This window comes from Notamacropus eugenii, chromosome 5 (genome assembly GCF_028372415.1).
Source record: "Notamacropus eugenii isolate mMacEug1 chromosome 5, mMacEug1.pri_v2, whole genome shotgun sequence".
NCBI lineage: Eukaryota > Metazoa > Chordata > Mammalia > Diprotodontia > Macropodidae > Notamacropus > Notamacropus eugenii.
The window spans coordinates 192,727,545-192,747,048 of NC_092876.1; the positions used below are offsets into that span (position 1 = coordinate 192,727,545).

The 19,504-nt window shown below is 39.6% G+C and overlaps 1 protein-coding gene across 3 annotated transcripts in view; it reads left to right on the forward strand.

The window, feature by feature from the left end:
- The first annotated feature begins 10,340 nt into the window (after positions 1–10,340).
- NUP58 (nucleoporin 58) overlaps positions 10,341–19,504 on the forward strand; it is a 71,948-nt gene continuing 62,784 nt past the window's right edge. For 2 of the 3 annotated variants that reach the window (XM_072611750.1, XM_072611748.1), the window contains exons 1-2: positions 10,341–10,690; positions 18,942–19,090. In XM_072611750.1, coding sequence (XP_072467851.1) covers positions 10,581–10,690; positions 18,942–19,090 — 259 coding nt within the window. In that variant the 5' untranslated portion in view covers positions 10,341–10,580. The remainder of the gene's footprint in view (positions 10,691–18,941; positions 19,091–19,504) is intronic. The other variant, XM_072611749.1, reaches the window with a different exon arrangement.

The following is a 19,504-nucleotide window of genomic DNA, read 5'->3' on the forward strand; positions in this document are numbered from 1 at the left end:
GAAGAGAGCGGGGCCGGCTACGTTTCGCTAGGTCGCGCTCTTCACAGCGCCCCCTCTAGGTCGGAGGGAAGACAAGCTCACTTAGTATTGACTGGAAACCAGATGGGACTTTTTAAAGAAGGGGAGGGGTGGGAGCCGGGGCGGAGAGGGTTATTGAGATTGAATGCCTTGATCAGTGAGAACTCCCCTAAATTCTGGAACCCTTTTCCCTCAGGTCTATTATTAAGAAATAAACTGTAAAAACTGTAGGATCATGCGGAAAAGCATATTACATCACCTTTGAAAAATGTAAATCAGAATTTTAAAATATATCTTTATTTGAATATTATTTTAAGGTTTTAATTTTTTTCAGTTGAAATATACAAAAACTGCATCTCTAGTTTGATTTTAACTGAAGTATTGTGAATTTGGCTTTTTAATTATTCATTTTTAACTCTCTTTTTTATTTCTTTTACTTCCAAATTCTCATCCTCTCTCCAACTCTCCCCCACCCACTGAGAAGGCAAGCAATCTATCAAGAATACATATGAAATCATGTAAAACATTTCCATATTAGTCAAAAAAGCAAGAAAAGTAAGAAAATTATACTTCACTTTTCATTCAATTCATCAGTTCGCTTTCTGGAGATGGAGAGCTTTTTTTCATCATGAGTTCTTTGGAATTGTCTTGGACCATGGTATTAGTCAGAGTAGCTAAATCTTTCATAGTTGATCATCCTTAAAATATTGCTGTTACTGCATATAATGATCTGCTGGCTCTGCTTACTTCACTTTACATCAGTTCTTATATGTCTTCCCATGTTTTTCTGAAACCATTCTCCCCATCATTTCTTATAGCACAATAGTGCTCCATTACAATCATGTTCCATAACTTAATCAGTTCTTCCCCAAATGATTAGCATCCCATCCATTTCCAATTTTTTGTCGCAACAAAAAGAACTGCTATAGATATTTTTGTACAGATGGGTCCTTTTCCTTTTTCTTTGAGCTCTTTGGGGTACAAACCTAGTAGTGGTATTACTGAATGAAAGGACATGCACAGTTTTGTAGCCCTTTGGACATAGTTCCTGATTTTTTTCTAGAATTGTTGGATCAGTTCACAACTCCACCAACAATTCTTTAGTGTCCCAATTTTTCCTTCATTACCTCCAGGATTTGTCATTTCTGATAGGTGTAAGATAGTACCTCAGGGTTGTTTTAATTTACATTTCTCTAATCAATAGTGATTTAGAGCATTTTCCACATACTACAGAAAGCTTTAATATCTTCTGAAAACTCTGTTCATATCCTTTGACCATTTGTCAATTGGGGAATCATTTGAATTTGTTAAAGAAAAATAATTTAAAAAATACAAGTTATGCAAATAATAAGTTGAATGAAATTATAATAAATATAAAAATCAAAGAAAATAGGATAATTAATAGCACTAAGCAATTTCTCAGTGACAATACTGATGACCCTTCTTTTCAGTTCTGGGTCCAGCTTACTGCCCATTTGCAGTGTCAGTCCAAGATATTTATACTCAAAGACCAGTCCTATTAGTGGGCCATCCAAATGTATGTTATAGAATAGGGATTAGACCTATGATTTCATTGACATAGTAAATTCTCAGATCAAGTCGCTCCCCTTTGCCTATTGAGAAGGCAAGAAAAACAAAACTCATTATAAATAAGTACACTCATGCAAAATAAATTCCCTACTAGCCATGTCCAAAAACAAGACATGCTTCAATCGTTATGCCGAGTCCATCATTCTCTTTCTGGACATATACAGCATGTTTCATCATGAGTCCTTTGGTTGGTCATTATGTTCATCAGAGTTGCTAAGTCTTTCAAAATTGTTTATCTTCTATGTTGCTGTTAATGTATAAACTATTCTCCTGGTTCTGCTCACTTCATTTTGGATTAGTTCATACAAATCTTCCCAGGTTTTTCTGAAACTATCACCTTCATCAGCACAAGAGTATTTCATCACATTCATAACTTGCCTAGTCATTGTTCAATTTGTTAGGCACACTCTCAGTTTCCAATTCTTTGCCATACAAAAAAGAACAGCTATAAATGTTTGTGTATATATGGGTCCTTTTTTTCTTGATCTCTTTGGGGATATAGGTCTTGTAGTGGTTTTTCTGGGACAAAGAGTTTGCATAGCTTAATAACTTTGGGAGCATAATTCCAAATTGCTTTCCAGAATGGCTGACTTGTTCATAATGTGGGTGATTCATGTGTGGTGGTTCACACTTTCTTGGATTGTTTGAACCTAGCCTTGCAAGGCAAAGAGACCAAACCTGTTGCTTAGAGATCAGATTTATTTAATGTTTAACTCAGGACTTCTGTTATGCTGACTAGAAACCCTTGCAGGGGATTCAAACATTGATGCAAAGAATATGAGGAGTTTTCTCCTGATGTACCTCTCAAGAAACCCACATATCTTATGTGCTTTCATATTGGCCAATCAGATGTTTCCTTGATCCTTTATTTGAACTCTATATAAGGTAAAACTTACAGAGGCTCAAGGGTGGGCCTATTTCAGCTCTCCCTTCTGCCAGATGACATAATAAACTTTTTAATAAATGTTTCCAGTTTTGGGTTTTGTTCTCCACTGAAAATTAAGTGATGATAGGTCCACCAAGAGTTCATTAGTATACCTGTTGCCCCACAATCCCACCAGCATTTATCAATTTCCTTTTTTTTTTTTTGGTGAATTTTGCCAGTCTTATCAATGTGAGGCAGTACTTCAGAGTTGTTATAATTTGCATTTCGTTAATTATTAGTAATTTAGAGCATTTAAAAATATGGTTATTGACAACTTGGATTTCTTCCTCTGAAAATTGCCTATTTATATCCTTTAACTATTAATTGGAGAATGGCTCCTATTCTTGCAATTCTTGTAACTTCTAAAGTGAAACCTTTATCAGAAAAACGTATTACAATGATTTTTTCCTGTTTGCCTGCTTCCTTTCTAATTTTAGTTGCCTTTTAGTTTTGCTTTTGCAAAAACTTTTTTATTATAATCAAAATTATCTGTTTTAACCTTGTGAACCTCTGTATCTTTTGTTTGATCTTGAACTCTTCCCTTATCTATAGATTTGACAGGTAATTTGAATAAAGAAAACAACACAAATCCCACCTTGCTTGGGCTAATACCCTGTTCAGAGGACGACCAGAATGCAGCTGAGTGAACATGCAGTCAGTGCATGTACACAGCTCCTTCTCTCCCAGGAAAATGATAATAACTATAAGACTTAGCTCACCTCCTTCAGGTGACCTTTCCAGTCCCTTCTCTCCCTTCCCCCTCTAGTTGCTGGTATTATCCCATAAAGTTGCCTTCCCTCTACTTTGTATTTATCTTGTATGTACTGATTCACGTATGTTGTATCCTCTATTAGAATGTACACTTCTTTTTTTTTTTTTATGAACCTTTTTTTTTTATTTAACTTTTAACATTTATTTTCACAACATTTTGGGTTACAAATTTTCTCCCCTTTTATCCCCTCCCCCCCCCCCAAACCCAAGCATTCTAATTGCCCCTGTGACCAATCTGCTCTTTCTTCTATCCTCCCTCCCTGCCCTTGTCTCCGTCTTCTCTTTTATCCTATAGGGCCAGATAGCTTTCTTGACCCCTTAACCTGTATTTCTTATTTCCCAGTGGTAAGAACAATACTTTTGATCCTAACACTTTGAGTTCCAACTTCTTTAGCTCCCTCCCTCCCCACCCCTTCCCTTTGGAAGGCAAGCAATTCAATATAGGCCAAATCTGTGTAGTTTTGCAAAAGATTTCCATACTAGTTGTGTTGTATAGGACTAATTATATTTCCCTCCATCCTCTCCTGACCCCCATTACTTCTATTCTCTTATGATCCTTTCCCTCCCCATGAGTGTCGACCTTGGATTGCATTCTCCTCTCCATGCCCTCCCCTCCATCCTCCCCCCCACCCTGCTTGTGCCCCTGTCCCCCACTCTCCTGTATTGTGAGATAGGTTTTCCTGTCAAAATGAGTGTGAATTTTATTCTTTCCTTTAGTGGAATGTGATGAGAGTAGACCTCATGTTTTTCTCTTGCCTCCTCCCTTTATCCCTCCACTAATAAGTCTTTTGCTTGCCTCTTTTATGAGAGATAATTTGCCCCATTCAACTTCTCCCTTTCTCCTCCCAATACTTCTCTCTCACTGCTTGATTTCATTTTTTTTTTAAAGATATGATCCCATCCTCTTCAATTCACTCTGTGCACTCTGTCTCTATGTATGTGTGCATGTGTGCATGTGTGTGTGTGTGTGTGTGTGTACTCCCACCCAGTACCCAGATACTGAAATGTTTCAAGAGTTACAAATATTGTCTTTCCATGTAGGAATGTAAACAGTTCAACTTTAGTAAGTCCCTTATGACTTCTCTTTGCTGTTCACCTTTTCATGGTTCTCTTCATTCTTGTGTTAGAAAGTCAAATTTTCTTTTTAGCTCTGGTCTTTTCATCAAGAAAATTTGAAAATCCTCTATTTCATTGAAAGACCATTTTTTCTCCTGAAGTATTATACTCAGTTTTGCTGGGTAGGTGATTCTTGGTTTTAGTCCTAGTTCCTTTGACTTCTGGAATATCCTATTCCATTCCCTTCGATCCCTTAATGTAGAGGGTGCTAGATCTTGTGTTATCCTGATTGTATTTCCACAATACTTGAATTGTTTCTTTCTAGCTGCTTGCAATATTTTCTCTTTCATCTGGGAGTTCTGGAATTTGGCCACAATGTTCCTAGGAGTTTCCTTTTTGGATCTCTTTCATGCGGTGTTCTGCGGATTCCTTGAATATTTATTTTGCCCTCTGGTTCTAGAATCTCAGGGCAGTTTTCCTTGATAATTTCATGGAAGATGATGTCTAGGCTCTTCTCTTGATCATGGTTTTCAGGTAGTCCCAGAATTTTTACATTGTCTCTCCTGATTCTATTTTCCAGGTCAGTTGCTTTTCCAATAAGATATTTCACATTATCTTCCATTTTTCGAATCTTCACGCTATGTTCTGTGATATCTGTCTTTCTCATAAAGTCCTTAGCGTCCATCTGTACCATTCCAGTTTTGAAAGATCTATTTTCTTCAGTGAGCTTTTGAATCTCTTTTTCCATTTGGCTAATTCTGCTTTTGAAAGCATTCTTCTCCTCATTGGCCTTTTGAACCTCTTTTGCCAATTGAGTTAGGCTAGTTTTCAAGGTGTTAATTTCTTCAACATTTTTTTGATTCTCCTTTAGCAGGGAGCTGATCTGCCTTTCATGCTTCTCTTTCATCCCTCTCATTTCTCTTCCCAGTTTTTCCTCCACCTCTCCAACCTGACTTTCAAAATTCTTTTTGAGTTCTTCCATGGCCTGAGCCCATTGGGTGGGCTGGGACACAGAATCCTTGATTTCTGTGTCTTTGCCTGATGGTAAGCATTGTTCTTCCTCGTCAGAAAGGAAGGGAGGAGGTGTCTTTTCTCCGAGAAAGTACCCTTCAATAGTTTTATTTCTTTTCCCTTTTCTTGGCATTCTCCCCAGCCAGTGGCATGACCTCTGAATATTCTCCTCACACCCACCTCCAGAATGTACACTTCTTGAGGGCATATGGTAAATGCTTGATGATTGATAATGAGGGCATTAGCAGTTGGAAGGATAAAGACTTTTCATAGTAGGTGTTGGTTGAGCTGAGTTTAGGGAAGGTAGTAAGGAATTCATTTAATCACAGGTAAGCAGGGGATGCATTCAAAACATAGGAGACAGCCAGTGCTGTCCTTTGCACAATGGAAGAAGAATTGTCATGTGTTGAAAAACAGTAGTTGTGTCATTTTTCAGTCATGTCAGACTCTTTGTAAAGATACTGGAAGGGTTTGCCATTTCCTTCTCCGGCTCATTTTACTGATGAGGAAACTGAGGCAAACAGGGTTAAGTGTGACTTGCCCAGGTGTGCTAGCCACACAGCTAGCAAGTGTCTGAGGCCAGATTTGAAATCAGGAACATGAGTCGTCCTGACTCCAGGTCCAGCCTTCTATCCACTTCAACACATAAGCTGCTTGGTGAAAAACAAAGAGAAGGTCTTTTTTGGCTGGATGATTGTTTTTCCTTCTTTCTGGAAGACAACCATGACATCAGGGAGGTGATACCATGAGATGCAAGTGAACTGGATTTAAGTGAGGGAGGGCTGTACAAAGTCACAAGCCTCACTATCTCCTCCTGAGTCATCTGGGTCCAGTGACAAGATATAGATCAGGACTATTGGAGATGGCCCTGGATGAAGTGGGAGACCTTGACCTTTTTAAGCTAAGATCTTTCCCAGGTCTGTTTAACTAAGGCAACACCCATTCAGTGATTAAGGCTAGGTAAGAAATGAGGCAAAGAATGGCCTCTTTCATGTAATCAAAAAAAAAAAAATCTATCTTGGGAGGGGAAGACCCTGAGGTTTTCTGGCCAAAACAGAAACAATTACTATTTACATTCACTCTGAGACAATCAGGGTCCAAACAATAACCAAGTGGGGCTTGGCCTGGGACCTATTCCTTGACAATCAATGAGAGCCAGAGTGAATTACGTTTAAGGCATTGTCCTTAAGCAAGAATTCTAGCCCTTAAATCCCAAGATATCTTGCTAGGTTTCAACCATCAAAATTTACATACTTTGGGCAAAGCACTAGCATATAAGGATATGATAACCCTAAGTGGACAGAGGGAAGGGAAAAAGGAAGGGAAAGGTTTAGGGAAGAGTAGAGGGAAAGCAAGGTGTGGAGGGAATTCTGGTTTTTATAATAATCAATATATGTGTAATGAATACACCAATAGATTTGATTTTGCAGAATTACCTTTTCTAGCTTGTGGGTCATTCACAATGCAGTTTGAACTCATAAATCAAACCTTGACAAGACTCAATCACTGGCATCCTTCTGCCTTCAGACCAAGCCTGTAGAACCTGTGACCCACTAAGTAATGACCCCCTGTAGCGTGGGTGAGATACCTACAGCAGGATATGCATATGCAGGTGTATTTTGAGGGTAAATTCGCAAAATATAAACTCTCTTCCTCAAAGATGAAACAAAGATAATTTATTCAGATACCAGAAAGCCAATTCCACCATAGTAACAATGAACTTTATACACATTACCAATAGAGAGCACAGCCATCCCCAAGCATTCCCTTGGTCAGGCCTCCCCACAAACAAGGCCCCTTAGGCAAAATGCCCCTCTCCCACCTAGGCTAGCTGCTCTGCTCTGACTGTTGTTGCCTCTCAGCTCCACCTTCCTCTCTTCCTGCTGTATCCTTCTTGCTCCACCCATTCAGCAAGCTCCTTCCACCATCAGCTCTATGAGACTCAAATTGTGGACTGGGCCAAAGCTCAAAGCAGGTCACATGGGCCTATTAAGGGGCAGGGAAGATTTTCAAATTCCCTTACCATTACACTCCCAAGACTTGGGCAGTGTTGCTCTTATAGGACTCCAAAATTGTGGGTTTATCCTGGGAAACTACTCTGGCCCTGGGAATGACTGTAATCCACCTTCTACTCTTCTACTCTTCCATCCCATTGGTGTTTTATGTATAGAATTTCTGTCATCACTTCAGCAAGGTGGAATTCTGATCAGGAGAATTCCTGATTTGCAAATCTACTCCTCATAATGAAACTAATTAATTAAATGGCTACCTGATTACTTGCACTTTGTCTCTAGTCTGCAGTTGCATCATTCTCAGATTAAAAAATGACTCAGTAAAATCCTGCTAACAAGGGAAAGGATGAAAGAAGGAAGGAGTTGCATTGTCCAACTGGAACCGGCCAGTTGGATCCCCAGTGAAGCAGCTTGGACTACTCACAAGTCACTGTTTATCCTTCATTCTCAAAGAGAACCATGACATCAGGAAGATGATGCTAGGACATGCAAATGAACTGGATTTAAGGGCTGTGCAAGGTCACCAGTCTCACTTTCTCCTCTGGAGCCATCTAGCCAGTGGCAAGATATAATCAAAATGACTGGAGATAGCCCTGAGGCTGGATGGGATAGTACAACAAAGGAAGTAATGTATAATCAGAGTGGACTGGTAGGTTGGGGTCAGGTTGTGAAGGACTTTAAAAAACCAAACAGAAGAGTTTATATTTTATCCTACTTACAATAGGGACCACTTAAGTTTATTGAGTAAGGGAATTACATCATTAGCTCTGCACTTAAGGATGATCAGTGGCATCTGAGGGAAAGAGGAACTGGATGGGTAAAGACTTGAAGCAGGGATAGCAATAAGGCAGTTTTTGCAATTGTTTAGCTGAGTAGTGATGAGGGCTGTTGACCTGAAAACTTGGTTAAAGAAAGGCAGCAGGCTAAATGCATACATTTTATGATTTAATTAATTAATTAATCAATTCCCTATTAAAGAAAACAGTTACATAATGCATTATGGAGCCAGAAATGTTCTGGCTACCCAGTGCAGAAATCTTCTGGCTTATATACATTTTGCCGTGAGAAAGGAACTCTCCTAGTTGAACAAATCATAAATTTAGTAAGACAAGACAATTAACAAAGTAATGTCAATCAAATGTTGAGATTCCAAGCTGGGTAAACATATGTCTTGGTGACAAGGAAGGAAATCCCACCCCAGATAACTGACACAGGAAGGGGCAAACAATGTTCAATAGAAATTATGACCTAAGATGTCTATATTTTCTTTACCATTAATATGCCATAACATAGTATGTGTCTATAGATAATAAGATACAAAGGAAAGACCCATTATTCAAGATATGTCATAGGTTAAAGGTCTCCAAGGAATGCAGAGTCAGCTTTGGCTGGCTTTTGCTGACATAGGAAGAGGCATTCTCTGAGTTTGCTTCAGAGAGAACAAAGAGATTATTCCAAAATTTTATATTAAACATTATCAGGGCCTAGACTAAGGTGGTGATTAAGAGTAGAGAGAAAAGGTTAGATGTGAGAAAAATGTTATAAAGGTAGAAATGGAAAGATCAAGCAACTCAATGGATATATGGGATGTGGGAGAGTGAGAAGCATTTCAACAGAAACAGTGAAGTTTGGAAGAAAGGTTGGTTTGGGGGAAAAGAGAATGACTACTATTTGGCACTAGAATTTAAGATGCCTACAAGATGCCTACATTTAAGATGCCTATCCAAGTTCAAAATGTCTAACAGGTAGTTGGTGATGTGGGACTAGAGATCCAGAGACTGCCTAGGGCTAGAACAGGGAGTTATCTGCATGGATGTTAAGGCCACTTGAGGAGCAAGAAGCTCCCTTTTCAATGGCTGTCCTCCAGGCAAGTAATGCTCTTCTACTTGATGTCCTCTATTAACTTATAAGCTTTTTTCTAGTCCCGGCTGAAATCCCATTTTCTTCAGAATGGCTTTCCTCTCTTAATTATCTCCAATTTATCTTGTATGTATCTGTTGCATATATAGTTGTATATATAACGTATATGTATGTGTATATATACATACATACACATACATGTATGTGTATGTATGCATGCATATATACATTTATATGTGTGTGTATATATATATATATATATATATATATATATATATATATATATATATATGTATATGGTTGTCTCCTCTATTAGACTGTGAGCACCAATAAAGCAGAGAATTTAATTGGTTTTGCCTTTCTTTGTATTCCCTGCACTTAGCAAGTGCTTAATCAATGAGAATTTTTTTTCTGGCCGTCCCCCAGGCATGGAACTCTCTCCTTCCTCCCCTCCCCCAATGGCCTCCTTGGCCATTAAAAGCTCCTCTTTTGCTGGAAGTCCTCCCCAGCCCTTCTTAATTCTAGCCACTCCCTTCTGGTATTTCCCATTCCTAGGCTTTGGATTAAGGGTTATGGAGCACCTTTCATTTTAGAACTGTCAAAAGGAGGATTCAGAAGGGCCAGATCCATAACGGAGGCCAGGCTTTCTATCCTAGCGAGTTTTTAAATTACCATTACCTCGCTCCTCAAAATCTTGGTAATTGTGCAAAAGTTCACTTACAGCCATTTTGACTCACTTTGTCCCCTCCTTTTTTTGTTTTAATAGGGACTGAAGTGGGCAACACCCACTAATTTATGACTTTGCCTCTTTTACTATCCCTGGCCGTAACACAACGTCTGGCACAGTGGGCGCTTAATCTTGATCGATGATTGATTGATTGGACCGCTCTGGGTCACAGCTTCCTCATCCGTAAAATGAGGTTTGAGTCAATGACACATAAAGTCCCTTCTTGTCTCTAAACCTGTGGTCCAACATTCTACCTGGGGCCCCGATGCCACATGTGCCCACGAAATCAATCACATTAAGGCGAAGGACAGGGCACTCATCGGAAGGGTGGCTCCGGACCGGCCCCTGTCCCTTTAAGACGCGCGCTGCTGACGTCGCCCGGCTTCCATCCCATGGTGCACCGCGGTGGCTCGGCCGGCTCCCGCGCGGCGGCGTGCGCGGGCCCAGGGGTTGCGGCCGCTCGCTCGCTCCTCTTTCCCGCCCCCTGGTTTGGACCGAAGTTCCCGCCCGTCCGCTAGCCCGGCCGGCCACTGTAGGGGGGATGCTGCGGGTTCCCCTTCGGCGCTGAGACGAGACACGAGGCCCAGGCCGCGGCTGGCCGGCTTCAACCATGTCCACGGGCTTCTCCTTCGGGACGGGGACGCTGGGCTCCGTGGGTACCGCCACGGGGGGCACCGGGACCACAGGAGGAGGGTTCTCCTTCGGGACGGGCACCTCCAGGTAAGCTATCTCCTCCCCGCCGCAGCCGCGCGCCCCTCGGCCCCGGCCCAGCTCGAACGCGGGAGCGTCTCGCGGGCCGGCCTCCCCACCTCCTCGGCCTGACGTCCGGCTCCTTTCTCGCCCCTCCTCCCAGGGCGGAGCCGGCGCCGCCCCTCCTTCCCCTCCCCCCTCGGAGGAGCCGCACTGTCCCCGCAGGGTTCCGCATCACCCAGGGGAGCTTCGCTCTTCTTCCTCGGCGGTCTTCACCTTGGGCTCTGGCGGCGCAGTGTGAGACCTCTGCGGGCTGCCGAGGGCTTGCGGGCGTGGAGGCCTAGGGATGGGGGCGAGGGGACTGAGCGCCGGATTAGAACGGCGGCTCTTTGTGTTTGCTTTTCTTTGTGAGCCCAGCGTTTGGGTAACACTTAGCCCGGTGCCCGGCCCGGAGAGAGCGCTTCTTCATCGTGGGCAGCGCCGGGGATACCGAGAAAGGGCAAAAAGTGGTCCCCAGAGACAGGTTCTTGGTGGTTCCAGGGGCTAGGGCCAGGATGCGTAGCCTTTTTTGTGCCCTTGGGCAGACTGGGGAAAGCTGTCGATTTCTTCTCAGAATGGTTTTACATGTGTAAAGTAAAATACACAGGAATGAATTTTTTCCACTCTCCAAGTTCACTTACACTTTGAAATCTGTCCTCAGATCCCAGGTGAAAAGCCTCTTCACTAGCAGATTGGATAGGGATTTGAATCCAGACTCTTTGGTTCTATATCAGATTCTGAAATTCTTAATATTAATGAAACTATTCTCTTAGTGGGTTTCATCGATGACTTCCAGGGCCCAGGAGCTTAGACTTCTTATTTGTACGGTGATCTTTCTAATTTGATAGATGTGTATAGAGAACTTCAAGCTTTGGAATTTTGAATACTTGAGTCCCAAGACCTACTGCTGACAGAGACTGGCGTTTTGACAAGTCACTTAACATCTCAGTGCCCTAGGCAGCTCTCCAGGAGTTTAAATTGAAGGGTAGGGTCTGAGTTTCCTATACCAATGAAATCATAGGTCCAGTCCCTACCCCTATATTAGGTGTAAGACAAAAAATAAAAAGGTATTATAATAATGACAATAGTTATCATTTATGCAGCATCTACTTTGGGCCAGTCACTATACTAAGGACCTTACAATTATTGCTTCATTTGATCCCCACAACAACCTTGGGAGGTAGGGCTGTTATTATTATCATTTGCATTTTACGGGCAAATAGAGGCTAAATAACTTGCACAGAATCCTCAGGGCTAGATTTGAACTCAGGTGTTCCTGACTCCAGGCTCACTGCTTTATTCACTGCTCCACTCTAGCTGCCTCCCATGAATAAATTGTTTAATATTTATCATTCATATTTTGCATGGCATAATGTTAATTTTACAGCATTTGGTATTTGTGATCCTTCTTTGTTTTTTGATGTTGTTTATAATATGTCACCACTGTATTCACACTTAGCTCAAACCTTAGACTTTGGAGTCATCTTTCACTCCCTGTCCAATCCATGATTTCCTGCTTCCCCACCACCAGATCCCATGCCATACCTTGTATATGCTTCTTGTATATCACTTATATTCTGCTTTATATTACATTTTAGACATGATTCAGGATCAATTTATATGTTGTAAGGCCTTGTCTAAACCAGTTGATCTACTATATTACATTTATTTGTTTAGGTGTCTTAATATGCCCTGTGAGATTATAGTTAGTTCCTTGGGGCCAGAGACTTAATACAACTTCTTCCATGAAGCCATGAGGTCTTATCTGATCTACCAGCTAGAAGTAGCTCCTTCATTTCCAGCTTCCTTTCTCTCTGATCTTTACTATGTATAGAGATTTCATAGAATACTAGAGCAGGAAGGGAGCTTAGTGATCTTCTAGTCTATTCTCATCCCTCTCCATAAAAAAACAGGCTCATTGAGGTTAAGTGACTCTCCCAAAGAGGTCACATAACCAGCAAGTACAGAACAGGTTTCCACATGCTTAGGCTAGTGCTGTATCCATTTGGTCTCTTTATTACATTCTAACCTGTTTTAGAGTTATCCTCCACGATCAGAATCTTAAGAGGGCATAGATTCATTTTTTTTCTTCCTTGTATCTCCAGCATTTACTGCCATTACTATTCTACATTTTGTTGCTCCTTGTTTTCAGTCAGATCTGACTCTTTGTGACCCTATATGGAGTTTTCTTGGCAAAGATACTGGAGTGGTTTGCCATTTACTTCTCTAGTTCATTTTACAAATGAAGAAACTGAGGCCAACAAGGTTAGGTAACTTTCCCAGGGCCACACAGCTAATAAGTGTATGAGGCCAGATTTCAGCTTGGGAAGATGAGTTTTCCTGACTTCAAATAGAACTCTGAATGCCTAGGTGTCCTTTTCTACTATATTCTGCAGAGCAAGTGCATAATACGTGTTCTTGAATTATCCCCTTTTGTTTTCTCCATAATGATTTGCCCATAGATATTCACTGAATAGATTTTGGTTGAATAAATACTAGAATTTTACCCAAGTTTAGACTGGAATTATTTACATTGTCTTTAGAATGCAAAATGTAAATTATTGGTTTAGCACCTATATTGAGACCACAACTAGACCTATGATTTCACTGGTATAAAGAACTGTCAGATGAAGAAATACGTACCAATGTAGGTCAACATTTTCTTTGCAACTTACGGCCTTGAGAGAGTTACCTGGAGCAGGGCTTCTTAAATTTTTTCCACTCAAGACCCCTTCAGTGCTTCTTAAAGCGCATGATATGGGACCACAGTTTAAGAAACACTGGCCTAGAGCATTGAGAGGCCAAATGATTTATCAAAGGTCACACAGCCAGAGGCAGCATATAAACTCAGGTCTTCCTCTCCAATTACATCTGTGATGCCATCTATTTAATAATTTTGTTCAGTGAGTTCTGGTTGCTTCAGATAGAGAGCCAGAAAAGGACCATAGTCAACTGAAATCAAAGTGATGGTCCCTAAAGTTAGAATTCTGAATCCTAATAAGGTTTTGACAGAGAGGGCTATTGTATATAAAATAAGAAAGAATATATAGATTGGATGAACACTGATATTTATCAAGTCTAAATGTTTTGGAGAGCTTGGGAAGGTGAGAAGAAAGAGTTTGTATGTGACTATCTTTGATGGGAATCAGCTTGTTCTTAATTGTAGGTATATTATATGTAAATTGAGGAATTTTGGAGCCATATTTGAAGGAAACTGATTTAGTGCTATATTCTTATTGTACAGAGGTTTCATTATACACACACTCTCTCTCTGCGTGTATACACACACACATTCTCTTCAGTTGACTGAAGAGAATATATATATAATGAAATACATCAGTGAATATGTGTTCTCATCAATGTGAGTCCTCCACTACTGGGAATCATAACTTATCCAAGCCTTATCCTTATCCTGTATGATTCTTGTTTACATCCTCCCCTAAATTCTTCATAGCCCATCCAGCTTGAGTCTTTCTTGATTTTAGGTCTTGTGACAGCATGTAGCTGCAAGTATAGCAAGAGGGGACTGATGAACGGTAGATGCCTCATATACTATTAAAGAAAATTTGTGATGTAGAAAATTTGGGGTATCAACAACAAGGGCAATCATACTTTCCTACAGAACATCCTTTGGGTAACTATTGTCAGCAAGTACTGCACTAGGTGGTAGGTACTACGTAATCTAATTTAGTAGAATCTAATCCCTCTTCCTCTGAAGAATACTTAGATATTTGAAGACATCGATCACGTACCCTCCAAATGTCTTTTTCAGACTGACCATCTCAATAAATGACATGATTTCAAGTATTCTTGTCCTCTTTTTCTCCTCACTTTGGTCACTGTAGCTTAACTTACTTTATATGTTGTGCTCAGAGCTAGGCATCATATTCTAGATGTGACCTCTGAGTTTGTTTCAGAGTAAAGGAACTTCACTGAATGGTCTTTAAGGTCCCTTCCAGCCTTAAATCTTCACTGAAGACATAGTAGGGAAACTGATTCTAGGACTGTTCCATTATAATAATAGTTTACTTTTTTACGGTTCTTTAAAGTTTGCAAATCACTTTACACACTTTATCTTATACTGCTGAGAAAATGGAAAGAAATGAACATGATTGATTGGATTAAATGAAGTTGCATTTATTGTTTCTGCCCTATATGCCCCATTTTTTTCCCTGCTCCTGCTCCAAGCCCCTTATTCCAGTCCCTAAGTGGATTGCCCTCTCTACCTATAAAGCTCTGAAACTTTGAAATCTTGGTAAGAGTATTTTAATAAGTGTGAATATTGTTTACCTGTGCCTTGTCTGTCTAAAATAAATGGCAAAGTTTACCTCTTTAGCTCTTTGCTTTTAATAAGCTTGCAAAGAATACTGCTACTCATAATCATAACAACCTGATAGAATGATTAAACTTGGACCTTCATTCTTGGGATAGGAGAAATAATTATCACTGAGTTTCATTCTTGCTAAGACTGCTTAATTTAAATTAGGGGTTCATAGGGACTTGCAAAAGGGTTGCAGGGATGATAAGACTCGCCTGTTTACTTTCCTTGTCATTTATTAGCAAATATTTTCTAAATGGATACTTTTGTGGTAAGCCTTCTGCCATACCACAGAAGTGAAAGACCATCCATTCACAAATCTTAGGTATTTGGAGCCAGATTTATCAAAGGACATTTAGGGTTCCCTAATTCTTTTCCTTTTTGTTGTTCCCAGGTTTTAGGATAACTGCTGACTCCGCTCCCTTGAAGCACAATATGTGGCCCTAGCTCATAGGATGAAAGCAGCAAAATGGTTTTCCATCTTTCTCCTTTTATATATAAAAAAATTTCCTCAATGACTCAGGTGGTTGTTTTATTGCTTTATCCATTTTTAAAAATCTGTACCATATGTAGGGCTCAGAAGTCATAGGCCAAACTTTGGCCTATGAATCCACAGGCGTTGAGAAAAAGTGTTTTATTTGGACATTTAAAAGAAAAGGTATTAAATTCATCTAATAAAAGTAATTTCTAATCTTAAAGTAACAACATGTAAAAGAAATACAGAAGTTTGTTCACTCAAGATCTTTGCTAAGTTTCTGTATATACTTTCACATTTCCTTACTGAGTAGATCTTGAACAGAAAACAGGGCCTTTCCTTGTCCCTCATATTTAAAAAAATTATTTCATCAGGAAGAGAAGAAATGATACTTTGTACAAGTTATTTATCAACAGGAGTAAATAAAAGCAGTTCCAGAAAGTTAAAAGAATATATTTATATATGTATAAATATATACACACAAATAAATATAATTTCAGCCTACCACAGATGTCAAGTTCTAATGCCCCCATTTTGTCTTTTAAAAGCTAGTCACGAAGTAGACTTGTAAAACTTTGTTCTTTCAGGAAAGTGTCTTTTCCATGCGCGCCGCCCCCCCAAGCAGATATGTTCAAATATTCAAATCCCCTTCTTGTAATGAAGGGGAAGAGTGGTAATAGGGAGTGGCTTTAACAAAGTTTAAAAATCTGTTTCTGTAATAAGCTTGAGGACTTGTAATAAACTTGGGACTACTTGAGAAGGCAAAATATGTAGCTGTATATTGACTTAATAGCTTTTAGTAGTAACACTGTATGTAAGAAGGATATTGTTATCCTTCTTAGAGTTGGTTTCTTAGGATCCATGGCCATGGGAATGACTACTGGAATTCCAGGTGTTTGATAATAACCAGAATAGTTCTAAGGATTCTAAATAGTAGTTCTTAGAATTATAGTGACAGGCAGTCCTACTGAGGCTGTGCCATGAGATAAGAGAGTGACATAATTGATACTTATTAGGCTAGCACAGAATGATGATATTGCTAAAGTTAACCTATGAGCTTAATTGTTGGCAAGATGACTTTTTTTGTCTGTTGCACTGTAAAAGCAAATGGGCATTGGTCAGTGAGGGGCGGTTCCGTAAGGGAAACCATGGGGAACCCATCAGGGAAAACCACGGGGAACCCATAGGGGAATCTGTGTGTGCCTCAACCTGCTTGCATTGAAGCTTGAAGGGATTTAGGGGAGTTCACAAGTGTGCCTGTCATCAAGACATGAGGGTAGTTGTCCCCCCTTCCCCTGAGAGAAAGGTGATTAGGGAATTCTGTAAGAGTTAGTGCTTCCGTTATCAGTAACCTTTCTGAAAAGACTAGACTAGAATAAAGTAAGATTATTAATCTCTCTGAAACTGTCCTTCCTGTCTAAACAGATCAAGAGTGAACCGATTAGAGGCTGGAGACTGAAGCTTCCAGTGCCTCTTGTGTGTTATCTGTGAAGCAAACAAATAATATTTTGAGAACTTATTCCCTCTGTATGCAAGATCACAGAACTTAATCCTACATACAAGTCACAGCTGTAGAAACAAAGGCTTCATCATAGAACAGGGCATTGGAAATTTAGCAAATGATAAGATTTATATGGAATTATTGCTATACTTATTTCTTATAATGAAAAGGATACCTGACTAGAGTGCTCATTTGCATTATTTTCAGGTAGGAAATAGTATATATGTGTATACATCTACATATAGACACACATGAGAAGGCAGATACAAGATATAGGCTGCTGAAGTAAGATTTTTAGTCCAGTGGCCCCTTGAACAATGAGACCCTATCTATTACTTTCCTGGTCAGCATATTTGCCTTTGTCACTGATTCCCCTAAAATAATTTCTGAGCTTTGAGACATTTGGGAGCAAGCTTTATTCATTACTAGGAAGTATAATTTTTCACATTAAAGTACCTAGCATTTTAATGTGGATCAAGAAAACATAAAACAAGATCGATGGTTCAGTCAGGAAGGCCTGAGTTCAAATCTTGATGAAGGCATCTATTAGATGTGTGACCCTGGGCCAACAATAGGTCCCAGCCTAAGCCTCACTAGGTCATTATTTGGGTTCTCATGGCTTAGAGTTAGTGCAAATAGCAGTTGTTTCTGTTTTGGCCAGAAACTCTTAAAGAGTCTCCCCCTCCCAGATTGATTTTTTTTTTTTTAAACTAGGTAAAAGAGGCCGTTCTTTGCCTCATTTCTTATCCAGCCTTAAGCACTGAATGGATGTTGCCTCAGTCAAACTGAGACCTGTTCAGGACCTTAGCTTAAAAAGATCAAGGTCTTCCAGTGCATTCCCAGTTGTTCTGACCTATGTCTTACCACGGAACCCAGATGACTGGAGGAGAAACTGAGGCTATGACTTAGCACAGCCCTGCCTCACTTAAATCCAATTCATTTGCAAATCATGGCATCATGATGCTTCCTGATGTCATGGTCCTCTTTGAGAAGGAAGGACAGACAGTAATCCTGGGCAAAGCACTTAACGTGTTCCAACCTCAATTTGACCTCAGTTTTCTTATCTGTAAAATAATAATTAATAGTAGCTACCTTACAGGGTTATTGTAAGTCTTAAATGAGATTATATATGTAAAGTATTATATACATGCTGTTTTTAGTAACAGTATAAGGACCCTGATAAACAAAATTGCTACATGTATTTCCTCTCTATACTTTTTAGTAGAAAATCTTTCCCATCCTCCCTCCCCAAAGCATATATGTGGGTAGATTATAGGAATGAATATGATTATATAGCAATAGACAGAGAAGACAGTGTAGAAATTTGTTTCTGGCCTATCGTAAGAACCATTTTCTTTGTTTTTAATATAATGAAAGCTGACAAATTGAATGAAGGAACTAATAAGAGGATGAATATTTACATAATCAGTTCATACCATCTTCAGAAAAATTGATTCACAAAACTACCACGTAGGCTGTTATAAATGTGATTTTTCAATCAGAAAAAGAATTAGATGTAGGAAGAGTATTATGTGATAGGCACTTTTGTGATAACCTTCTTTGAAATCTGAAATCTTAATTGCTAGAGACATTTTCTTTTATTGAATATAACATTTGTACTGCCCTTCCCTCCATTGATTATATCTTACATTCATTCTTTCTTTTCCATTGTCACTGTTCGTAACCTAGTTCAGGCTATTTTCAGCCCTTTCATTTGGACTGCTTCAGTATTCTAATAAGTGGTTTCCCTGCTTTCTTTCTTATCCTGTTCTTGCTGATATTATAGCTGTTGGTGTAATCCTTGTTCAACCAGTCTTTGGCCAAAATGAAAGAACACATTGGAAATTACAAAGCTCAGTTTCCCTTTCATTTCTGATAGTTTGTTATTCTGTCCTGTTGTATTAACTAATCACCTTTCTTTTGTATTTTTGTTTTTTTTATTATTCAGCAGTAGCACCCCATCAGTAGGACTCAATTTTGGATCTCTTGGAAGCACAACAAATCCAACAACTACAACTGCTCCTTCTGTGGGTTTTGGAACTGGACTTTTTGGTTCAAAATCTGCCACAGGGTTCACTTTAGGAGGCACTAATACTGGTAGGGAATAATTAATTTTTAACTATATTAACTGTTGTATTATATATTAACTGTAAAATAAAAATTAAATTTCCAGCCTTTATGCATGCTAATTCTGATCCCCTTTCCCTACTCTGTAGTATGTATTTCGGTTCACAGATTTTGTGGTTGATTAATGATTGCTCTTATATACTGCACCAAGAGGTATATTGGGGGAATGGCATTAATAGTCTCTGGAGGTTGGGAGGGCTTGAAGCAAGAAAAGGGAAGAGGAAAAGAATCTGGTTAGCCTAGACCTGCTAAAAAGACCCAGATATTCGTGAGTGCTATCATAACAGTTAGTAAATTGTTGGAGTTAAAACCCAAGATTAGACAATTTATCCCTAATTTAAGATTAGGCACTGCACTGCAGTAGAGTTCAGAGGTCATTAGTCT